The sequence below is a fragment of the Schistocerca cancellata genome, chromosome 3 (assembly GCF_023864275.1).
Source record: "Schistocerca cancellata isolate TAMUIC-IGC-003103 chromosome 3, iqSchCanc2.1, whole genome shotgun sequence".
Lineage (NCBI taxonomy): Eukaryota > Metazoa > Arthropoda > Insecta > Orthoptera > Acrididae > Schistocerca > Schistocerca cancellata.
In genome coordinates this window covers 681459123-681478247 of record NC_064628.1, presented here as the reverse complement: position 1 = coordinate 681478247, position 19125 = coordinate 681459123, and the positions used below count along the sequence as shown (strand labels likewise).

General features: G+C 43.8%; 1 protein-coding gene across 1 annotated transcript in view; it reads right to left on the bottom strand.

Annotated features, from left to right (window-relative positions):
• LOC126176506 (transient receptor potential cation channel subfamily V member 5) overlaps positions 1-19125 on the bottom strand; it is a 146882-nt gene that overhangs the window by 63743 nt on the left and 64014 nt on the right. The window contains exons 8-10 of the mRNA XM_049923662.1: positions 12028-12131; positions 11859-11941; positions 917-1214 (exon numbers count right to left, since the gene is read on the bottom strand). Coding sequence (XP_049779619.1) covers positions 917-1214; positions 11859-11941; positions 12028-12131 — 485 coding nt within the window. The remainder of the gene's footprint in view (positions 1-916; positions 1215-11858; positions 11942-12027; positions 12132-19125) is intronic.

Genomic DNA, 19125 nt, shown 5'->3' with positions numbered 1-19125 from the left:
GTAGAGTTGGGTAGTTGGAAGTGAGCCGCCAGCGGCGGTGGATGTGGGAAGAGAGATGGCAGAGTTTTGAGAGGTTACTATGAGCGGACTATATATATATAATGACTTTTGAACACTGTTAAGGTAAATACATTGTTTGTTCTCTATCAAAATCTTTCATTTGGTAACTATATGCCTATCAGTAGTTAGTGCCGTCAGTAGTTAGAATCTTTTACTTAGCTGGCAGTATTGGCGCCCGCTATATTGCAATAGTTCGAGTAACGAAGATTTTTGTGAGGTAAGTGATTCATGAAGGGCATAGGTTATTGTTAGTCAGGGCTATTCTTTTGTAGGGATTATTGAAGGATTGCGTTGCGCTAAAAATATTGTGTGTCAGTTTAGTGATGATCAGAATAAGTAAAGAGAGAACTGTCTGAGTACGTTCAGTTTTGCTCAGCTGTTTGCAAATCAAATAAAATAAGAGTTTTTCCAGCACTGTCATTCTTTACATACGAAGTGGAAGTTTCACATGGACAGAGGAAAGGAAGAGAGCCCATGCAGAAAAAATGAGAGCAGTGTGGAAAAAAAGGAAAAAGAATCAAGAAGCTGAGTGATCCAACAGGGTCTTATCGCACATAATAATAATACTAATAAATAAGATAACACTGACCGTTGTTTGTGGTGTTGTGGTGGGTGTGACTGGCGTCACCGTAGCGAATGTGGCACCTTCCTCCATCCTTGTGTGATTCAGATCGCCTTCAATAATTTCTCTTTTCGAGACATTGTGTGAAACTATTGTTACTGCACTTGCGCCGTAATTGTTCCCGCGATGTTGGCGACTGCGAGAAGCATTCAGTCTGTGCAACGGACTTGGGTCTGTTGTGTTTGGAATCACACTTGCAATAGGAGAAACTTTATTGATTCGATTTGCACGAACAATTCCAGCTGCCTTTGGTGATAGACGCTGGAATCTCTTCTCGCTCTTGACGAGAGACTGGTTAAGCAGGTGCAGTGACCCGTTGGAGGCGAGAAAGGCGAGGGTGGCAGTCGTCCCGTTGGCTGGCGACAGCGTGGTGGTGGCATTGGTGGCGATGGTGGCGTTGGTGGCGATGGTGGCGTTGATGGCAGGACTCGCCGTCGCCTTGAGGCTGGTGGGGGGCGGGCCCGGCCGCAGTGTGAAGCACACCAGCGAGAACATGAAGTAGAAGCAGAACAGGAAGAACTGGCGGTAGAACCTGCAATCAGTGCACACCGCACTGCTGTAGCCTCAGTAAAACAAGTAAAAACATGTAGCAAACGCCAATTTACGAAATGAGGTCGTCATATCATTAAGTATGTCTGTCCAAAGTAATGATATTTATTATTATTATTATTTATTTCCTGCAAGAGCGTTACAGTATTAAATTGCAGTTCATAGATACATGTGGTTTAATAGTACAATAATACATTATTTTCATCATGGCAGCGACATCAGCAACCGTCACAAATTGTCTCGAATGAAATCAGCCCACAGTTGCACTAAATTATGTTTATTTTAAACCTTGGCTATTGTTTCTGCTATAATAATATAGCCTTCTTCAGAAGTCACACTAATAAATGAAAAATGTCTTAGCCCAGTGGCTGCGTCAAGACCAATAAAATAACTTCAACAGACATAAGCCTGTTTCGAACATAAGTAAAATTACATATGGCACCCTAATTTTACCTATGTTCGGAACAGGCTTATGTCTGTTGAAGTTATTTTATCGGTCTTGACGCAGCCGCTGTACTAACACATTTTTCATTTATTTGTTTGACTTCTGAAGAAGGCTATATTATTATAGCAGAAACAATGGTCAAGGTTTAAAATAAACATAATTTAGTGCAACTGTGGGCTGTTTTTCAGTCTAGACAATATTATAATACAATTTATATTTACAGTGTTCAAGAATTCAGTGCCCAAACTAGCAGGGATGATGATGGAGATATTTCGTAAAGCAAATTTGTGTCGGAAACGCATATAGTTTGAGTATTGAGTATGCACGGGGTTATTGTATGTGACAATAAAACCGTGTTAAATGTTTTTCATTGATTTGTTGTTCTGATCACTATTACATTACAGTAAATGTTCAAAATGAACACCATTAACCTCTGTACAGAGCAAGTGTCGTCGTAGCAGGGAGTCAAAGCTGGAAAATGCGTGGTGTGTTCGGTATTTGCGTGGTTGCTGCAAGAATTCTTTGCAATCAATTTCGGCTCCGAGTCAACAGGGGTAGAATACACTTAGGATTTCATGTAATTCCACAGAAAGAAGTCCAATGGGTGAGGTCCGGGGATCTCGCAGGCCAACGTACAGGTCCTCCTTGGCTGATGCAACAATGACGCAAAAGAAACTAAGTAGCACAGTCACTGTGGAGTAGCAGTTATGAGCCTAGGTTGTTGAATTGAGGGTCGTGAGTTCAAAACTCACCTGAAATGTACAATTTTAATTTCTGTATTCGGTTGGAGGGCATTCTAGAAGTATCCACAAATATCAAGAATCATTGTACTGGAATGTTCTGTAACTGTATATATACCGTATGTGTTCTGTCCGGAGGCAATTCGCTCACATTGCTCGTCGTGGCTTTATTGGATACGCCTGGGCTGCGTTTTGTGCGGTGTCGTAAGGCAAACGGCGCCCCATTCATCAGGCGGCTTTCAGGCACGAAAAGTCCGCTCGCACGCCCGCCAAACGCTCATGGACGGCGCCGCGGTCGTTCTTGAGCTCACAGAACCATCGGAACTGCGTGCACATGTATTACAGTAATACTTGTTGCATAGATCATGAATACGACATTTCGTAATGGTGTGGAACGTGTCAGCTAAACGTAAGTTTTCTTTACACATTATAATTTTTTTCATATTTGATATCTAAAAACAATTTTTATTTTTACAATTACTACTTCATTTCTAAAAATTCATCTCTTGAGTAGAAGGAGCTGCCATTCAGAAATTTTTTAATTTGTCTTTAAATGCTGGTTGGTCATCTGTTAGACTTTTAAAGCCAAAGATTTTTGTGGCAGCATAATTCACACCTTTCTGTGCCAAAATCAGATTTAATTCAGAATAGCGAATATCATCCTTTCTTTTAGTGTGGTGGTTATTTTTGAATTGGGATGGGTTATTAATAACAAATTTCATAAGAAATCATATGTATTGAGAAGGTATTGTGAATATCCCAAGTTCGTTAAACAACTCCAGCTATTATTCTGATTACACGCTTTTGTGCAATCAATATTTTTTCTCTTAGTGATTAATTACCCAAAAATGATGCCATAAGAAAGTAGTGAATGCAAATAGGCACAGTGGGCTAATTTACTAATATGTTTATCACCGAAATTTGCAATAACCCTAATAGCATAAGTAGCTGAACCTAAACGTTTCAGTAGATCATCGGTGTGTTTCTTCGAATTGAATTTCTCATCAGTGCATACACCCAGAAATTTGTAATATTGTGCCTTATCAACAGACTTGTGTTCACAGTCTTTATTTATCAGTGGTGTTATGCTATTTACTGTACAGAACTGTATATCATGTTTTCTCAAATTTGTACCTTAACAACTATGAACTGTTGCTCAGTAGGGGAGATGTGCTTCACATTAGCGAAGATGAACAAATCGTCATAGCTCCTCAGGTATGCAATTTAGAGCCCACGTTTATTGAACATTTTTCTCGTGTTTGTCCACACTACCATCACTGAAAGTTACGAACCCTACACTCTTTGCAACACAAGAACCGGTACATGTATTCAACTGTCAGAGGTATAATGACCATGAATCCGTAAGAGTTCGATGGGGTGGAGATCTCTTCTGAACAGCACGTTGCAAGGCATCCAAGATATGCTCAATAATGTTCATGTCTGCGGAGTTTAGTGGCCAGCGGAAGCGTTTAAATTCAGAACAGTGTTCCTGGAGTCACTGTGTAGCAATTCTGGACATGTGGGGTGTCATATTGTCTTGCTGGAATTGCCCAAGTCCGTCGGAAAGCACAATGGACATGAATTGATGCAGGTGATCAGACAGGGTGCTTACCTACGGGTCACCTGTCAGACTCGTATCTAGAACTATCAGGAGTCCCATATCACTCCAACTGCACACGCCTCACACCGTTACAGAGCCTTCACCAGCTTGAACAGTAACCCGTTGACATGCAGGGTTCATGGATTCATGAGGTTGTCTCCATACCCGCAATCGTCCATCCGCTCGTTCGAGCAGGCAACAAGTTTCCAGTCATCAACAGTCCGATGTCGGTGTTGACGGCCCCAGGCGAGGCATAAAGCTTTGTGTCGTGCAGCCATCAAGGGTACACGAGTGGGCCTTCGCCTCCGAAAGCCCATATCGATGATGTTTCGTTGAATGGTTTGCACGCTACACATGTTGATGGCCCAGGATTGAAATCTACATCTACATCTACATCTATACTCCGCGAGCCACCTTACGGTGTGTGGCGGAGGGTACTTATTGTACCACTATCTGATCCCCCCTTCCCTGTTCCATTCACGAATTGTGCGTGGGAAGAACGACTGCTTGTAAGTCTCCGTATTTGCTCTAATTTCTCGGATCTTTTCGTTGTGATCATTACGCGAGATATATGTGGGCGGTAGTAATATGTTGCCCATCTCTTCCCGGAATGTGCTCTCTCGTAATTTCGATAATAAACCTCTCCGTATTGCGTAACGCCTTTCTTGAAGTGTCCGCCACTGGAGCTTGTTCAGCATCTCCGTAACGCTCTCGCGCTGACTAAATGTCCCCATGACGAATCGCGCTGCTTTTCGCTGGATCATGTCTATCTCTTCTATTAATCCAACCTGGTAAGGGTCCCATACTGATGAGCAATACTCAAGAATCGGACGAACAAGCGTTTTGTAAGCTACTTCTTTCGTCGATGAGTCACATTTTCTTAGAATTCTTCCTATGAATCTCAACCTGGCGCCTGCTTTTCCCACTATTTGTTTTATGTGATCATTCCACTTCAGATCGCTCCGGATAGTAACTCCTAAGTATTTTACGGTCGTTACCGCTTCCAATGATTTACCACCTATGGCATAATCGTACTGGAATGGATTTCTGCCCCTATGTATGCGCATTATATTACATTTATCTACGTTTAGGGAAAGCTGCCAGCTGTCGCACCATGCTTTAATCCTCTGCAGGTCTTCCTGGAGTACGTACGAGTCTTCTGATGTTGCTACTTTCTTGTAGACAACCGTGTCATCTGCAAATAGCCTCACGGAGCTACCGATGTTGTCAACTAAGTCATTTATGTATATTGTAAACAATAAAGGTCCTATCACGCTTCCTTGCGGTACTCCCGAAATTACCTCTACATCTGCAGATTTTGAACCGTTAAGAATGACATGTTGTGTTCTTTCTTCTAGGAAATCCTGAATCCAATCACAAACCTGGTCCGATATTCCGTAAGCTCGTATTTTTTTCATTAAACGTAAGTGCGGAACTGTATCAAATGCCTTCCTGAAGTCCAGGAATACGGCATCAATCTGCTCGCCAGTGTCTACGGCACTGTGAATTTCTTGGGCAAATAGGGCGAGCTGAGTTTCACATGATCTCTGTTTGCGGAATCCATGTTGGTTATGATGAAGGAGATTTGTATTATCTAAGAACGTCATAATACGAGAACACAAAACATGTTCCATTATTCTACAACAGATTGACGTAAGCGAAATAGGCCTATAATTATTCGCATCTGATTTATGACCCTTCTTGAAAATGGGAACGACCTGCGCTTTCTTCCAGTCGCTAGGTACTTTACGTTCTTCCAGCGATCTACGATAAATTGCTGATAGAAAGGGGGCAAGTTCTTTAGCATAATCACTGTAGAATCTTAAGGGTATCTCGTCTGGTCCGGATGCTTTTCCGCTACTAAGTGATAGCAGTTGTTTTTCAATTCCGATATCGTTTATTTCAATATTTTCCATTTTGGCGTCCGTGCGACGGCTGAAGTCAGGGACCGTGTTACGATTTTCCGCAGTGAAACAGTTTCGGAACACTGAATTCAGTATTTCTGCCTTTCTTCGGTCGTCCTCTGTTTCGGTGCCATCGTGGTCAACGAGTGACTGAATAGGAGATTTAGATCCGCTTACCGATTTTACATATGACCAAAACTTTTTAGGGTTCTTGTTTAGATTGTTTGCCAATGTTTTATGTTCGAATTCATTGAATGCTTCTCTCATTGCTCTCTTTACGCTCTTTTTCGCTTCGTTCAGCTTTTCCTTATCAGCTATGATTCGACTACTCTTAAACCTATGATGAAGCTTTCTTTGTTTCCGTAGTACCTTTCGTACATGATTGTTATACCACGGTGGATCTTTCCCCTCGCTTTGGACCTTAGTCGGTACGAACTTATCTAAGGCGTACTGGACGATGTTTCTGAATTTTTTCCATTTTTGTTCCACATCCTCTTCCTCAGAAATGAACGTTTGATAGTGGTCACTCAGATATTCTGCGATTTGTGCCCTATCACTCTTGTTAAGCAAATATATTTTCCTTCCTTTCTTGGCATTTCTTATTACACTTGTAGTCATTGATGCAACCACTGACTTATGATCACTGATACCCTCTTCTACATTCACGGAGTCGAAAAGTTCCGGTCTATTTGTTGCTATGAGGTCTAAAACGTTAGCTTCACGAGTTGGTTCTCTAACTATCTGCTCGAAGTAATTCTCGGACAAGGCAGTCAGGATAATGTCACAAGGGTCTCTGTCCCTGGCTCCAGTTCTGATTGTGTGACTATCCCATTCTATACCTGGTAGATTGAAGTCTCCCCCTATTACAATAGTATGATCACGAAACTTCTTCACGACGTTCTGCAGGTTCTCTCTGAGGCGCTCAACTACTACGGTTGCTGATGCAGGTGGTCTATAGAAGCATCCGACTATCATATCTGACCCACCTTTGATACTTAGCTTAACCCAGATTATTTCACATTCGCATTCGCTAATAACTTCACTGGATATTATTGAATTCTTTACTGCTATAAATACTCCTCCACCATTGGCGTTTATCCTATCCTTGCGGTATATATTCCATTCTGTGTCTAGGATTTCGTTACTGTTCACTTCCGGTTTTAACCAACTTTCCGTTCCTAATACTATATGCGCACTATTTCCTTCAATAAGAGATACTAATTCAGGAACCTTTGCGGAAGAGTTGCACTTCTGTTACGTTGAAAGATTCTCTTCAGTCGTCGTTGCTCCCGTTCTTGCAGGGTCCTTTTCCGGCCGCAGCGATGTCGGAGATTTGATGTTTTACCGGATTCCTGATGTTCACGGTACACTCGTGGTATGATCCTACGGAAAATGTCCGACTTCATCACTGCCTCGGAGATGCTGTGTCCCATGGCTCGTGCGCCGACTATAGCACCACAGCCAAACTCACATAAATCTAGATAACCTGACATTGTAGCAACAGTAATCGTGCCAGACACTTGATGTCTTATATAGGTGTTGCCGACCGCAGCGCCGTGTTTTACCTGTTTACATAACTTCGTATTTGACTACGCATGCCTATTCCAGCTTCTTTGGCACTTCAGCCTATATTGTAGGGGAGACATTTTAATTGAAAGTCGCTTAACGATTGTCTGCGTTGTTCAGAAGTACGGAGCAATGTTCCTTCGGAAATGCGTGCATGTCCGACGGAGTAGGCTCTGCTGGGCTACAGTCGTTGTGAAATGCATGGATGTCGATATTCGCCGTGCCTGTTCTTTCGGACGTGCATGCATATTTGAAGGAACATTGCATAGTACTTCTGAACAACACAGGCACAGCAGTATCGTACGGAAGAGCATAGTCGCTGAATGTCGAACCGATGAATGAGAAACGCCGGCGTAGCTACACCTCCTAGAGCTTCTCTCCGCCAAAGCAACGGCTCCTCTATTTGCGGCTGAGAAGAGAAACGCTCGTCCGAGTTCGCAGTCAGCGATGAAGACGACAGCATCATCTTAGATAGGGCACCAGTGTATTAAAAATCTTATACACAACTTTACGCGAACATTATCAGTATTCTGCAAATGAAGAGTCTTGTAAATTTGTCTGCATCAAGAGTTACTTTAATATCCAGAGACTATTGTAAATACTCAGAATATTCCGGTGGAAATGGATTGTACAAAATCAAGTAAATCTTCACATCTATACCGTAAAAAAGCGGACCAATATTTTATACACTGATCAGCCAGAACACTAGGACCACCTACCTAATAGCTAGGATGTTCACCTTTGGCACGGATAACAGCGGCAGCGCTACGTGATATTGGAAGCAAAGAGACCTTGGTAGGTCTTTTGAGGGATCTGGCACCACATCTCCACACACAAGTCACCTAATTCCCGCAAATTTGGGGGATGGGAGCGATGTGCTCTGAAACCACGTCCAATCTCATCCCAGATGAGATCGATTCCAGTTATGGCGAGTTGGGGGGCCAGATTTTCAATTGGAGCTCGCCACTGTGAACCTCCAACCACTCCATCACTCTCCTGGCCTTGTGATATGGCGCATTATCTTGTTGAAAAATGCCACTGCCGTCGTGAAACATGTTTGTTATGATTGGGTGTACGTAGTCTGCAACCGGTGTACGATATTCCTTGGCCGTAATGGTGCCTTGCACGAACTCCACTGGACCCATGGATGCAATGTTCCTCACAGGATAATGGAGCCGCTCCCCAAGACAGATGTCAAGACCTGTTCCACCGGAAGACGACGGATTCACGCCCTATCATCGGCTTGATGAAGAAGGTATCGGATAATGCAACGCTCTGCCATTGCGCCAGCGTCCAGCACCGATGGTCACGTGCCCATTTCAGCCGTAGTTGCCGATGTAGTGGTGCTAACATTGCCACATGCATGCTGGGGCCTATCGATGGGACCGTTCGTTGCACCTTGTGTTCGGACACACTTGTACTCTGCCCAGCATTAAAGTCAGATGTTAGTTCGGCCACAATTCGCTGCCTGTCTTGTTTTACCAGTCTGCCCAGCCTACGACGTCCGACATCTGTAACGAGGGGTCGCCACCTGACGCTACCACTCCTGGACGTGGTTTCACCTTGGTTCCGCCACGTGGTGCAGATACTCGCCATAGAACTCCTCTAACATCCGACAAGTCGCGCTCTTTTCGGAACGCTCGTGTCGAGCTTCCGGGCCATCACAATCTACCATCGGTCAAACTCATATTGGTCTCGCGGCTTCCCCATTCTACACACGGACAACACGCTCACTGATACTAGGCCTACATGCACCGTGCGTGTGTCTGATTAGCAGTCATTCCTCGCCAGATGACGGTCCTATCGCCTGGACGGGTTTATATCGATAGTAGGTCGCTGGTCATAACGTTCTGGATAATCAGTGTGTGTGTTATAGTTCTGCTGTTGTAGCCGGCCGCAGTGACCGTGCGGTTCTAGGTGCTTCAGTCTGGAACTGCGTGACCGCTACGGTCGCAGGTTCGAATCCTGTCTCGGCATGGATGTGTGTGATGTCCTTAGGTTAGTTAGGTTTAAGTAGTTGTAAGTTCTAGGGGGCTGATGACCTCAGATGTTAAGTCCCATAGTACTCACAAGGGAACCTACTCATCGCACCCCCCTCAGATTTAGTTATAAGTTGGCACAGTGGATAGCCCTTGAAAAACTGAACACAGATCAATCGAGAAAACAGGAATAACTTGTGTGGAACTATGAAAAAAATTAGTAAAATATACAAACTGAGTAGTCTATGCGAAGATAAGCAACATCAAGGACAATGGGACTCAAGGAGCGCCGTGGTCCCGTGGTTAGCGTGAGCAGTTGCGGAACGAGAGGTCCTAGGTTCAAGTCTTCTCTCGAGTGAAAAGTTTAATATTTTATTTTCAGTTTATGTGACTTACTCTTATGTTTTCATCACGTTTTTTGGGAGTAATTATCACATCCACAAGAAGAGCTAAATCGGGCAAGGTAGAAGAATCTTTTTACCCATTCGCCAAGTGTACAAGTTAGGTAGGTGGGTCGACAACATATTCCTGTCATGTGACGCACATGCCGTCACCAGTGTCGTACAGAATATATCAGATGTGTTTTCCTGTGGAGGAATCGGTTGATCTATGATCTTGCGATCAAATGTTTTCGGTTCCCTTTGGAGAGGCACGTCCTTTCGTTTACCAATGGCACGGTTTTGCGGTGCGGTCGCAAAACACAGACACTAAACTTATTACAGTCAGGAGAGACGTCAATGAACGAACGGACAGATCACAACTTTGCGAAAATAAAGAAAGCAAAGTTTTCAAGCGAGAGAAGACTTGAACCAAGGACCTCTCGTTCCGCAGTTACTCGCGCTAACCACGAGACCACGGCGCTCCTGCACCCGCACTATCCTTGATGTTGCCTATCTTGCACATGGACTACTCAGTTTGTATATTTTACTAATTTTTTTCATAGTTACACACAACTTCTTCCTGTTTTCTCGATTGATCTGTGCTCATTTTTTCAAGGGCTATCCACTGTGCCAACTTATAACTAAATCTGAGGAGGGTGCGTTGGGGAGGTTCCCTTGTCAGAGCCATTTGAACCATTTGCTGTTGTCCCGGCGAGTGTATATTCGTACGGCGCAACGTAATATGTACTCAGTAACTTGGTTAATAGAAACTTTATTTTACACGAAATTATGTATTGCAATTTTGATGCTAAAGCTATATCCTAATTGCTAGCACAACAAGTCGAACAAGCACTGCGGTCAAGGTTGGAATGGTGAGCAACAGCTAAATGTTTGTTAGGAGACATGAAGATCAGGTAAAATATTAACTGCTTACCGTCGACAAGTCCGTGCTTCAGTTGAAAGGCAAGTGCGTTTTTATGTTACCTTTAGAACTGTAATAGCAGAGACAGTTATCAGCTGCTGAGAATTTTTCCAGTTTGTACGGGCGTGCTCCATGGAACTCTTCAATCACTGACGTTTCGTCCAAAGCTACGTTGGACATCTTCGATCGGCAAGACTAAGCACAACCAGGAGCACCTCCGAAGATGTCCAACGTAGCCTTGGACGAAACGTCAGGGATTGAAGAGTTCCATGAACCACGGCCATACAACCCAGAAAAATTCTCAGCAGCTGAAACATCCGGTCGTGAAAGGCTCCATTGTATGAGAGAAAATGTTAGAAAATGTTAGAAAATGTTTTTTATGAGTTGTTTTTGACCAAGAAAGTTTCATGGTCTACAATAATGTGTGATAGTATCACTTGAATGCTTATTATTTCCCTTCCCTCCGCCCCCCCCCCCCCTGTGTCATTTTCCAAAGCGGCATTGTTAATCAAAGGTTAGTTACAGTCAGTATAATTGTTTGTGCAGTAATGATAATGTGCAGTTAACAGAAAAAGTGATGGAAATACCGTGTGGCTAGGGTCTCCCGTCAGGAAGACCGTTCGACTTGTGCAAGTCTTTCGAGTTGATGCCATTTCGGCGACTTGCGTGTCGATGGGGATGAAACGATGATGATAAGGACAACACTACACCCAGTCCCTGAGCGGAGAAAATCTCCGACCCAGCCGGGAATCGAACCTGGGCCGTTAGGCATGACAATCCGTCGCGCTGATCACTCGTCTACCAGGGGCGGACAGAAAAAGTGATCATTTAATTTCTTAAATAAGAACTGTTGTTCACTTGTGGTAAGGTCACGGAAGTTAACAGAGGCGAACTGACATTCAGGAAGTAACGGGTAAAAGCATATAAAATAAAGGTTAAATAAAAAGAAGTACGTTACATTTGACTTTCCAGTAAACGTGATCGTTACAAACGGTACAACAAATATAGCAAAATTTACAGTTGCAGGTGGGAACTAAACATTTAAACAATTTGTCTCAGTTGTGGACTCAAGTCCACCGACAGGTACGTACTTGAATTTCACAAAGGCGTTCCACTTAGCGTGCAGCAGGTCGACCAGAACGCCGTCCATCAGCTCTAGATGGTCGTCTTTCTCCTGAAAATAGAACGGCAAAAGGAAAAAAATAGTTATGGAAAGAATAACTATGCTGAATAAACTCACGAAGTTGTGAAGAGACTTACCCCAAATACTACCAGATTCAAGGCTGAGTTCTTGCTGATGTTCCCTGTTTCGATATCGATGGTATCGATCTGCGAGAGCGGGTAGGCTGCGCACGTGATGCTTCCTGATCAAGTGGGGAAGTCAAATACCACTCATATAATTTCACTGTCAGCTTTCTGTTGTTTAGTACGTCAAGTCCGTCAATTTATGTAACAGCCATCTAGTTAATACAAGTATTTGGTTGCATTTTCACACGGTTCATAAAAAAAGAGAAACGCTCTTTTGCACTGATCTTTGATAGGTAATAGTAGCCTCATTCAGCCGCATGACTTAAAGGGTCCCTTTGAGCACGAGGTCACAAGATCAGTATTCAGCAAGGCTCATTTGAAAAATATTAACCGCTAATGACTCACCACGTGTGTCAGGAGAGCGGCATGAGTGGCCTGGAGGTGCAGAGATCAAACTTCTATGGGATGTACGTATTGCAGTTCACAAAATGGACATCGTCGACAGTCAAGAAATGTCAAAACAAACCATTAAGTTGCAGCATGAACACCGAATGAAAAAAGGCGCGCTACAGTGATCACAAAGGTTCGCTTTGTTTTAAATTTCGTTGTCTTACGTCTTCCAGTTCTGTAGCACTGAAGTTACGCAGCCATCCACTGCTTCCATAGAAATCACTGTAATCCATGTCAAGCCCAATTTGAAGTGCGAACGTATATTATCACGCACACCCTGTAAATTGTAGCGAGCGTCCGTGAAACGCATGAACACCAGTTTTTGTAACAAGTGCGCCTTGCCCTCCCTCAAGATCTCCTATGTACATAATTATGTTTAGTACTCGGTCCTTGACAACGACTATCCTTTACTACGTTTCACTGGAGACGGGATTTGTGGCTCCCTGAACTACATGGCTCGACACCCGTTTCAATATCATTGTCACTTGTTAAACACGTATCGTCATCATTGCACTGCTCACGTACATTGTCCGCACAGTCCACAAACTCATTTTACTGAAACCTTAATATTTCAGGTGCGACTTCTTTTTCACTCTGCGAAATTCCTTGGCTCCCTTTCTGACGAAATGTCAACTTCGGCAATTATCGTTGTAGATATAATGCAACGTTTGCTTTGTTTATCGTTGTCGTTGCTCTGCTTTGTGTCAACACCTCCAGCACTGTAGCATTGTTCTGAGTTACTCGTCGACCAGGCATTCAGCTATACTCCGTAGCCTCATGCTGTGGTCAGCATTGGATACCTCCAGCCCCTCCTCCTCCTGATGCCATTAGCAGCAAGTATTGTGGTTGCATGGTAGAAAATATGTGGGGCGTCGAATGCCATAAACATCATTGGCATTTTGCGAGCTCGCACTCAAGGCGTTCCTTGTGAGACTACGTAAACGTTTGCAACATCTAAGTTGTCAGTAATTTTCGGAATGTGACTCACTACCATTGCTACTTAAATATTATCTGTGCCAAAAAGATCAAGACTATTCTACTACAGGCACTTGTGTTGAAAATGCTAGCAGATTGGAAAGTAACTGTCAGTTTTCTTATAGAGGGTTATTTTGAATTCTACATATCTATGTCCACCTATACAAAAGTGAACCAAGAATACCTCTTCGAAGATATCTCCAACAACGGAAAATGGTTGACAATAATCCTTCTTTCGGGCAGAAAAGTTTTGTGTCTGAGATTGAAATATAAGGTCCGGCTGTCGTACTCTGGAAGGAAAAGATCCGACCACTTCCATCGAATGTCAGGACGGTTGCTTCGACAACGCCACCGCCTCTACTCTCAGGGCACATGCTTCGTCTTCCTATGACTTTTGTGTCGAATATAGAAATATCCTTCCTTCATTCGTAGCTGATGCTAAGTTTTGCAATGAAGTAAAGCGGTTGTACGTTCATAGATTTGAAGGTTTTGATGACACAGCTACAAAATTTTTAAAAAAAGTGGTGATATGAATTTCACTGGGAGTTGAATTTGTCATACTTCTACAATTTGTGTTTTCCCATTGTAAAATTCTTGTAAGTTTCAGACTGAAAAAACAATAATTTTACTGAGGAAATATTTTCTGCTGCCAGGCATGATTTATGTCTACCTATCTTATGTAAGACACAATTGTGTTTCTGAAATAAGTGTTATTACATTATATATGAAATCTGACTCATGTGGGATGCTGCATTGTTCTGAAAAATTAGCTGTAATGCAAACACAAGTTAATTTGTTGTTAATGGTGTTTACTTTCCTACAGGTACTGAGAATACTAAATTATGAATATTTTGAGAAAATTTCGACTCACTTTCAACCCCACCTGTGGTAAGAATGGTACATCTGAGTTACAGCTACCATTAGGCTGCATCAGGATATTAAAATACTAAAACAAAGACAAGACAGGCAAGGAATTACAGTATCACCATAATTATTCTCAGCAGTCGTAAGGGAAGTTTTCAGATGGTTAAAATGGAAAATGTTAAAGGGAATGCACGTTAGTGGAACATTTCTGAACCATCTTCATTCTGTTAATGATACAGTATTGTAAACCTTTACAAAAGATAAATTTCAGTAGAATGGAAGAACTTTGTAGAGCATGTGGGAAAGTAGGATTTAAGATAAGTTACAGTAAGACTACAATAATGTTTATGGAACTCATCGAAAACAAACTTGCACAATTTAACAATATAGTTACTGTGACTTTTCACTCTTTCCCGACTGACTGTTGCAATTATACTGCTCGGGTTTGCCGCAATATTTCATTGGTGCAACTGCTCGACATCTTCAGGTGGTGGTAGTTGCTGCTGCCACTGCTGCAAGACGCAACTGATGGTAATTGCGTTTTTGTTTCTTTGTTGTGATTACATTCCCCTGGCGCTATGGACAGGGAGGTGGGGGGAGGGGCTGTCAGCGGCACAATCCGCCGCTCTTCAGCCAAGTGACATGACAGCTAATACAAGAAGAAAATTATACATATAAAGGCGATAAAAAGGGGGACATAAAAACAGAGTAAGGGGAGGTAATGAAGGTAAAAATGCCCTGACATGGAGACCTTCATGGGGGACAACGAAGAAAGTCGACATAAAGTTAAAAAAAAACACAGTTGGCGATTCACAGAGCACAAAAAAGACACTGAAGTCACATGCACAGGTTAAAAGTTGGCCACAGTATTAAAAACACTCCAGAACAAGAGACTTTAAACCCACTTGGAGAGATGAAGCCTACACGACGGAGAATAAAACTGCCAGGAGGGGCCTGCCAAGGGAGATGCCTGAGAAGACAGAAAAGGAGGGGAGAGCAAGGTGCAGCAGGGGAGGGGGCAGGATGAAAAGAGTAGGGGTGTCAGCAGGTGCACCAAGAGGCAGGAGACAGGTGGGGCAGGAGATGAAGAGGGTTAGTCAAGGTAGGACGGAGTGCAGAGACACTGAAGGGGAGCCCATGAGAGGGAGGGGGCACAGGAGGGGAATGCCGCTTGGGAGGAGGGAGGGGGGAGGAGAGGGAGCCCTGAGAAGGAGGCAGGAGGAAAGTGGGATTAGAGTCGGTAGGAAGGGTAGACGTCAGGGCGAAGCTCATCATCTGGGAGGGGTAGATGCTGGAAGTTTCATTGGGAGAGGAGGATGTGGAGACAGAGAGAGGGTGGAACTCAATGGTAAGGGCACGGCAAGGGGCTGGGGGTGGAGAGGAAGGGAGACACCAGGGGGTGAGGGGGATCGAGGCGGCAGACAATATAAAGGGTGTGGATGTGTTCAAGGAAAAGGAGACGGTGGGGGGTAATTGCGCCGGGACGTCGAAATTTATCAGGCCTGGAGCAGGCAATAAGTGTGCGCGGGAAGACCTTTTGCAGTTGGAGGAAAGCAGCACTTCTAGTGCCCCCTGCTGGGAGCCGCAAAAGGCCATTCACACGTGCACTATGGGGAATGACTGTGCTGCCGGACACTCCTGTTGTTAAAGGCTGAATTAAATTTCAGTAGTACGTTGCGTCGCGTGACAAATCGGAAGTTCTTGTTTCCCCTGTTCTAATTTCGTGGTAGTCAGTGCTGGATTCCAAGCGCCGCTTAATTGAAAACCTGCATCCCTGTTGATAAGATTGTCCACAGCACAGATATGTATGATGAAGGTGGGGTAAAATTTCAGTCTTTTCTTAAAATGTGCGATGCCTCGTGTCCATGCAGTGTTGCAGCACCGTTGATTTATCAGGTTACCCCTGGCGCGTATGATGATGGTGTTCGACACAACGTTCTTGCATGGTTAGACCTTCTCAAAAAGAGTTCTATTCCTTCTCAAGTCATTAATAGCCTGCACCAACACGCTGCAGTTCTCCAGAGACTATATGGTCTATGGAAGACATATAAGGGTAGGTCTCCTCTTCGCACAATTGTGAGCAACACTGAAGCTCTTACCTATTTTCTGGCCAAACAACTTACTTCACTGTTGAGACCTGTCATTAGAAATTTACAGTTCACAGTGGAAGTGGAAAAAGATGGCATTTTGCCATTCCTGGATGTCTTGGTGAGAAGAAAAGCCGATAGCACACTGGGACAACTCTCACGGAGTTATATTTTTAGGCCACAAGTTGTCACCACACTGCACAAGGCGGTAATGTCTTGCGCTCTTTGGTGCATAGAGGACATGTGGTCTCAGATGCCAGCAGTCTATCTGGCGAGCTACAACACCAAAGTGCAGTTCAAATGGCTCTGAGCACTGTGAGACTTAACATCTGAGGTCATCAGTCCCCTAGAACTTAGAACTACTTAAACGTAACAAACCTAAGGACATCGCACACATCCATGCCCGAAGCAGGATTCGAACCTGCGACCGTAGCGGTCGCACGGTTCCTGACTGAAGCGCCTAGAACCGCTCGGCCACACCAGCCGGCACCTAAGTGCAGTATTCCAACAGAATAACTGTTCCGATAGACAGATACGTCATACATTCCGTTCTGAGCAAATTCAAAGCAGGGATGTGAACGAAGATGTGGAGCACCCCTTACAACGGCGTTCTTGCCCTATTTTGGCGGCATGTCTTCAAGAACAGAAAGAAGCCTCAAAAGGCACGACATCAAGTGTGTTTTCCTGCCACCAGCTAAATTCATGAATTTATTGTGCTCAGTCAAAGACGACCTTGGTCTAAGGAAACGTGGCGTGCATAATATCATATGCCGATGTAGAAAATGTTATGTTGGGCAGACATGCCGAACTGTGCAAGAACATTGCGTCGAACACCATCGTCATACGTGCCTAGCGTAACCTGATAAACCAGTGGAGGTGGAGCATTGTCTGGACACGGGGCATCGCATTTTTTTCGAAAAGACTGAAATTTTATCCCCAGAGTCATCTTTCTAGGACTGTGTTATTAAGGAGGTCATATGTACCCGTATGGTGGACATTCTTATCAACAGGGATGCAGGTTTTCAATTAAGCGCTGTCTAGAATCCAGCACCGGCTGCCAGTAAATCAAAACAGGGTGAGCCGTGGCCGGCTCGCGTTGATGCCGTTTTTTCTTTTTGGCATTTTCTCACAATCGAGTGGCGCCTTATTGCTCCCTCAGTTACTACCTGAACGAGGTGCTCACTTGCTTCTGTCAATGGCAGCAGCAGCGTTTATCGATACTAGTACTGCTGAACCATCTTTGGCGTGACCGCTATATTTTCCATGTGGTGGTGTGTGTGGGTAGTCAGTCGGTTGCGACAGAGCAGCGAGGAAGTCTCCGCGGCATGTGGTCAGACCGGGGCCGCTGGCGGCGTGCACGCACAGAGTTGTGAGGCACTAGCTGCAAGAGCTGCAAAGTTCGTCGCCCACCGAACCTGGCTACTGGAGTTGAGTAATCAGTTAACCTGTTACGAAACCTCAACTGCTGTGACATCTCTTCGTTCATCTCTGGTTGTTGCTTCCTGGGCCATTCCCACAAGCAGCAATGTATGGTGTGCTGGAGTTGGCAAATTTTGCAGCCGTCTTCCTGTATGGTGTTTAACTATTGAAATGATTGTAACGTATTAGTGAAGTGCACCAACGGTATCTTCTGCCTTGTGGCCGCTAACGTTCCGGTTACCTGCCCTGGTCGTTAGAGTAGCTTTCTGGCAGTGTGTTTTCCTCGCCGTATTGATGCTGTCCAGCATGGCGTGTAGTTCGACAGTTTGATGTTGTTCTCCTTTTTTTTCTCTTTGAGTGGTTATTGTGCCTTGACTCTGTTTAGCTTCCAATTATGAAGACGTAGTGCTGCTGCGATCTTTGTCCTTGCTGATATTTTCGGTTGTCGTGCCGTTGGTTGGGTGGAAGGGAACTGATTAGGTTGTTGGTTGGTTCTTCAGCCCTCCCTAGGTCGTGCTGCCATCAGATTATTTAGTGCTACGCTTGGCTGCCTGTCTTGCCTAACCTCTTGTTAGAGTTTCCTAACCATGCCAGCCCTTGGAACACTTCTGAGCACCACTGTTCTGTTGTTTGGGCTTGGATTTTCTTTTGTTTCAAGTACTGTGCGAGGCCTTCAGCCATGTATTAATTTAGTTTGTTTTAATGTTCAGTATTTGGCCTTCAGCCGAACCTTAAGTGAAATATTTTAAGATACGGCCTTCAGCCGCCTGAAGCAAAAAAAAAAAAAAAAAAGGAAAAATCATCATTTGATAATTTTCTCTCTATATTAATTTTTTATCCAGGCCTTAAGCCTTGAGTTGTTCTATGTTCAGTGTATGGCCTTCAGCCGAACCTTATGTCAAATGTTTTAAGATTAGGCCTTCAGCCGACTTAAATTAAAATTTGACAGATCTTTGTCTAAAACATTTTAAAATTTACTTACTGGAGTTCTTGTTATCCAGGCCTTAAGCCCTCAGTTCTTCTATTTTGTAACTAAGGCCTTCAGCCATGTGTATTCCTTAACGCAATTTTAGTAACTTGTGTTCTGGTCTTCAGCCATATTGTTTCTGAATTCTTTTAAGAGCAGGTGTGATTAAGTGTTTTGGGCAAATAAAGTTTGTGTGTTTGTGCAACTACCAGCAACTGATTTGGGTCCCTTTACACAACCTGATCCGCTCTGTCCTGCGAAACCATATTTCAAAGGAAAAACTAGAACTTCCGATTCCTGGCTCGATGCAACGCACAGCTGAGATTTAATTTAGCTTTTAACCACAGG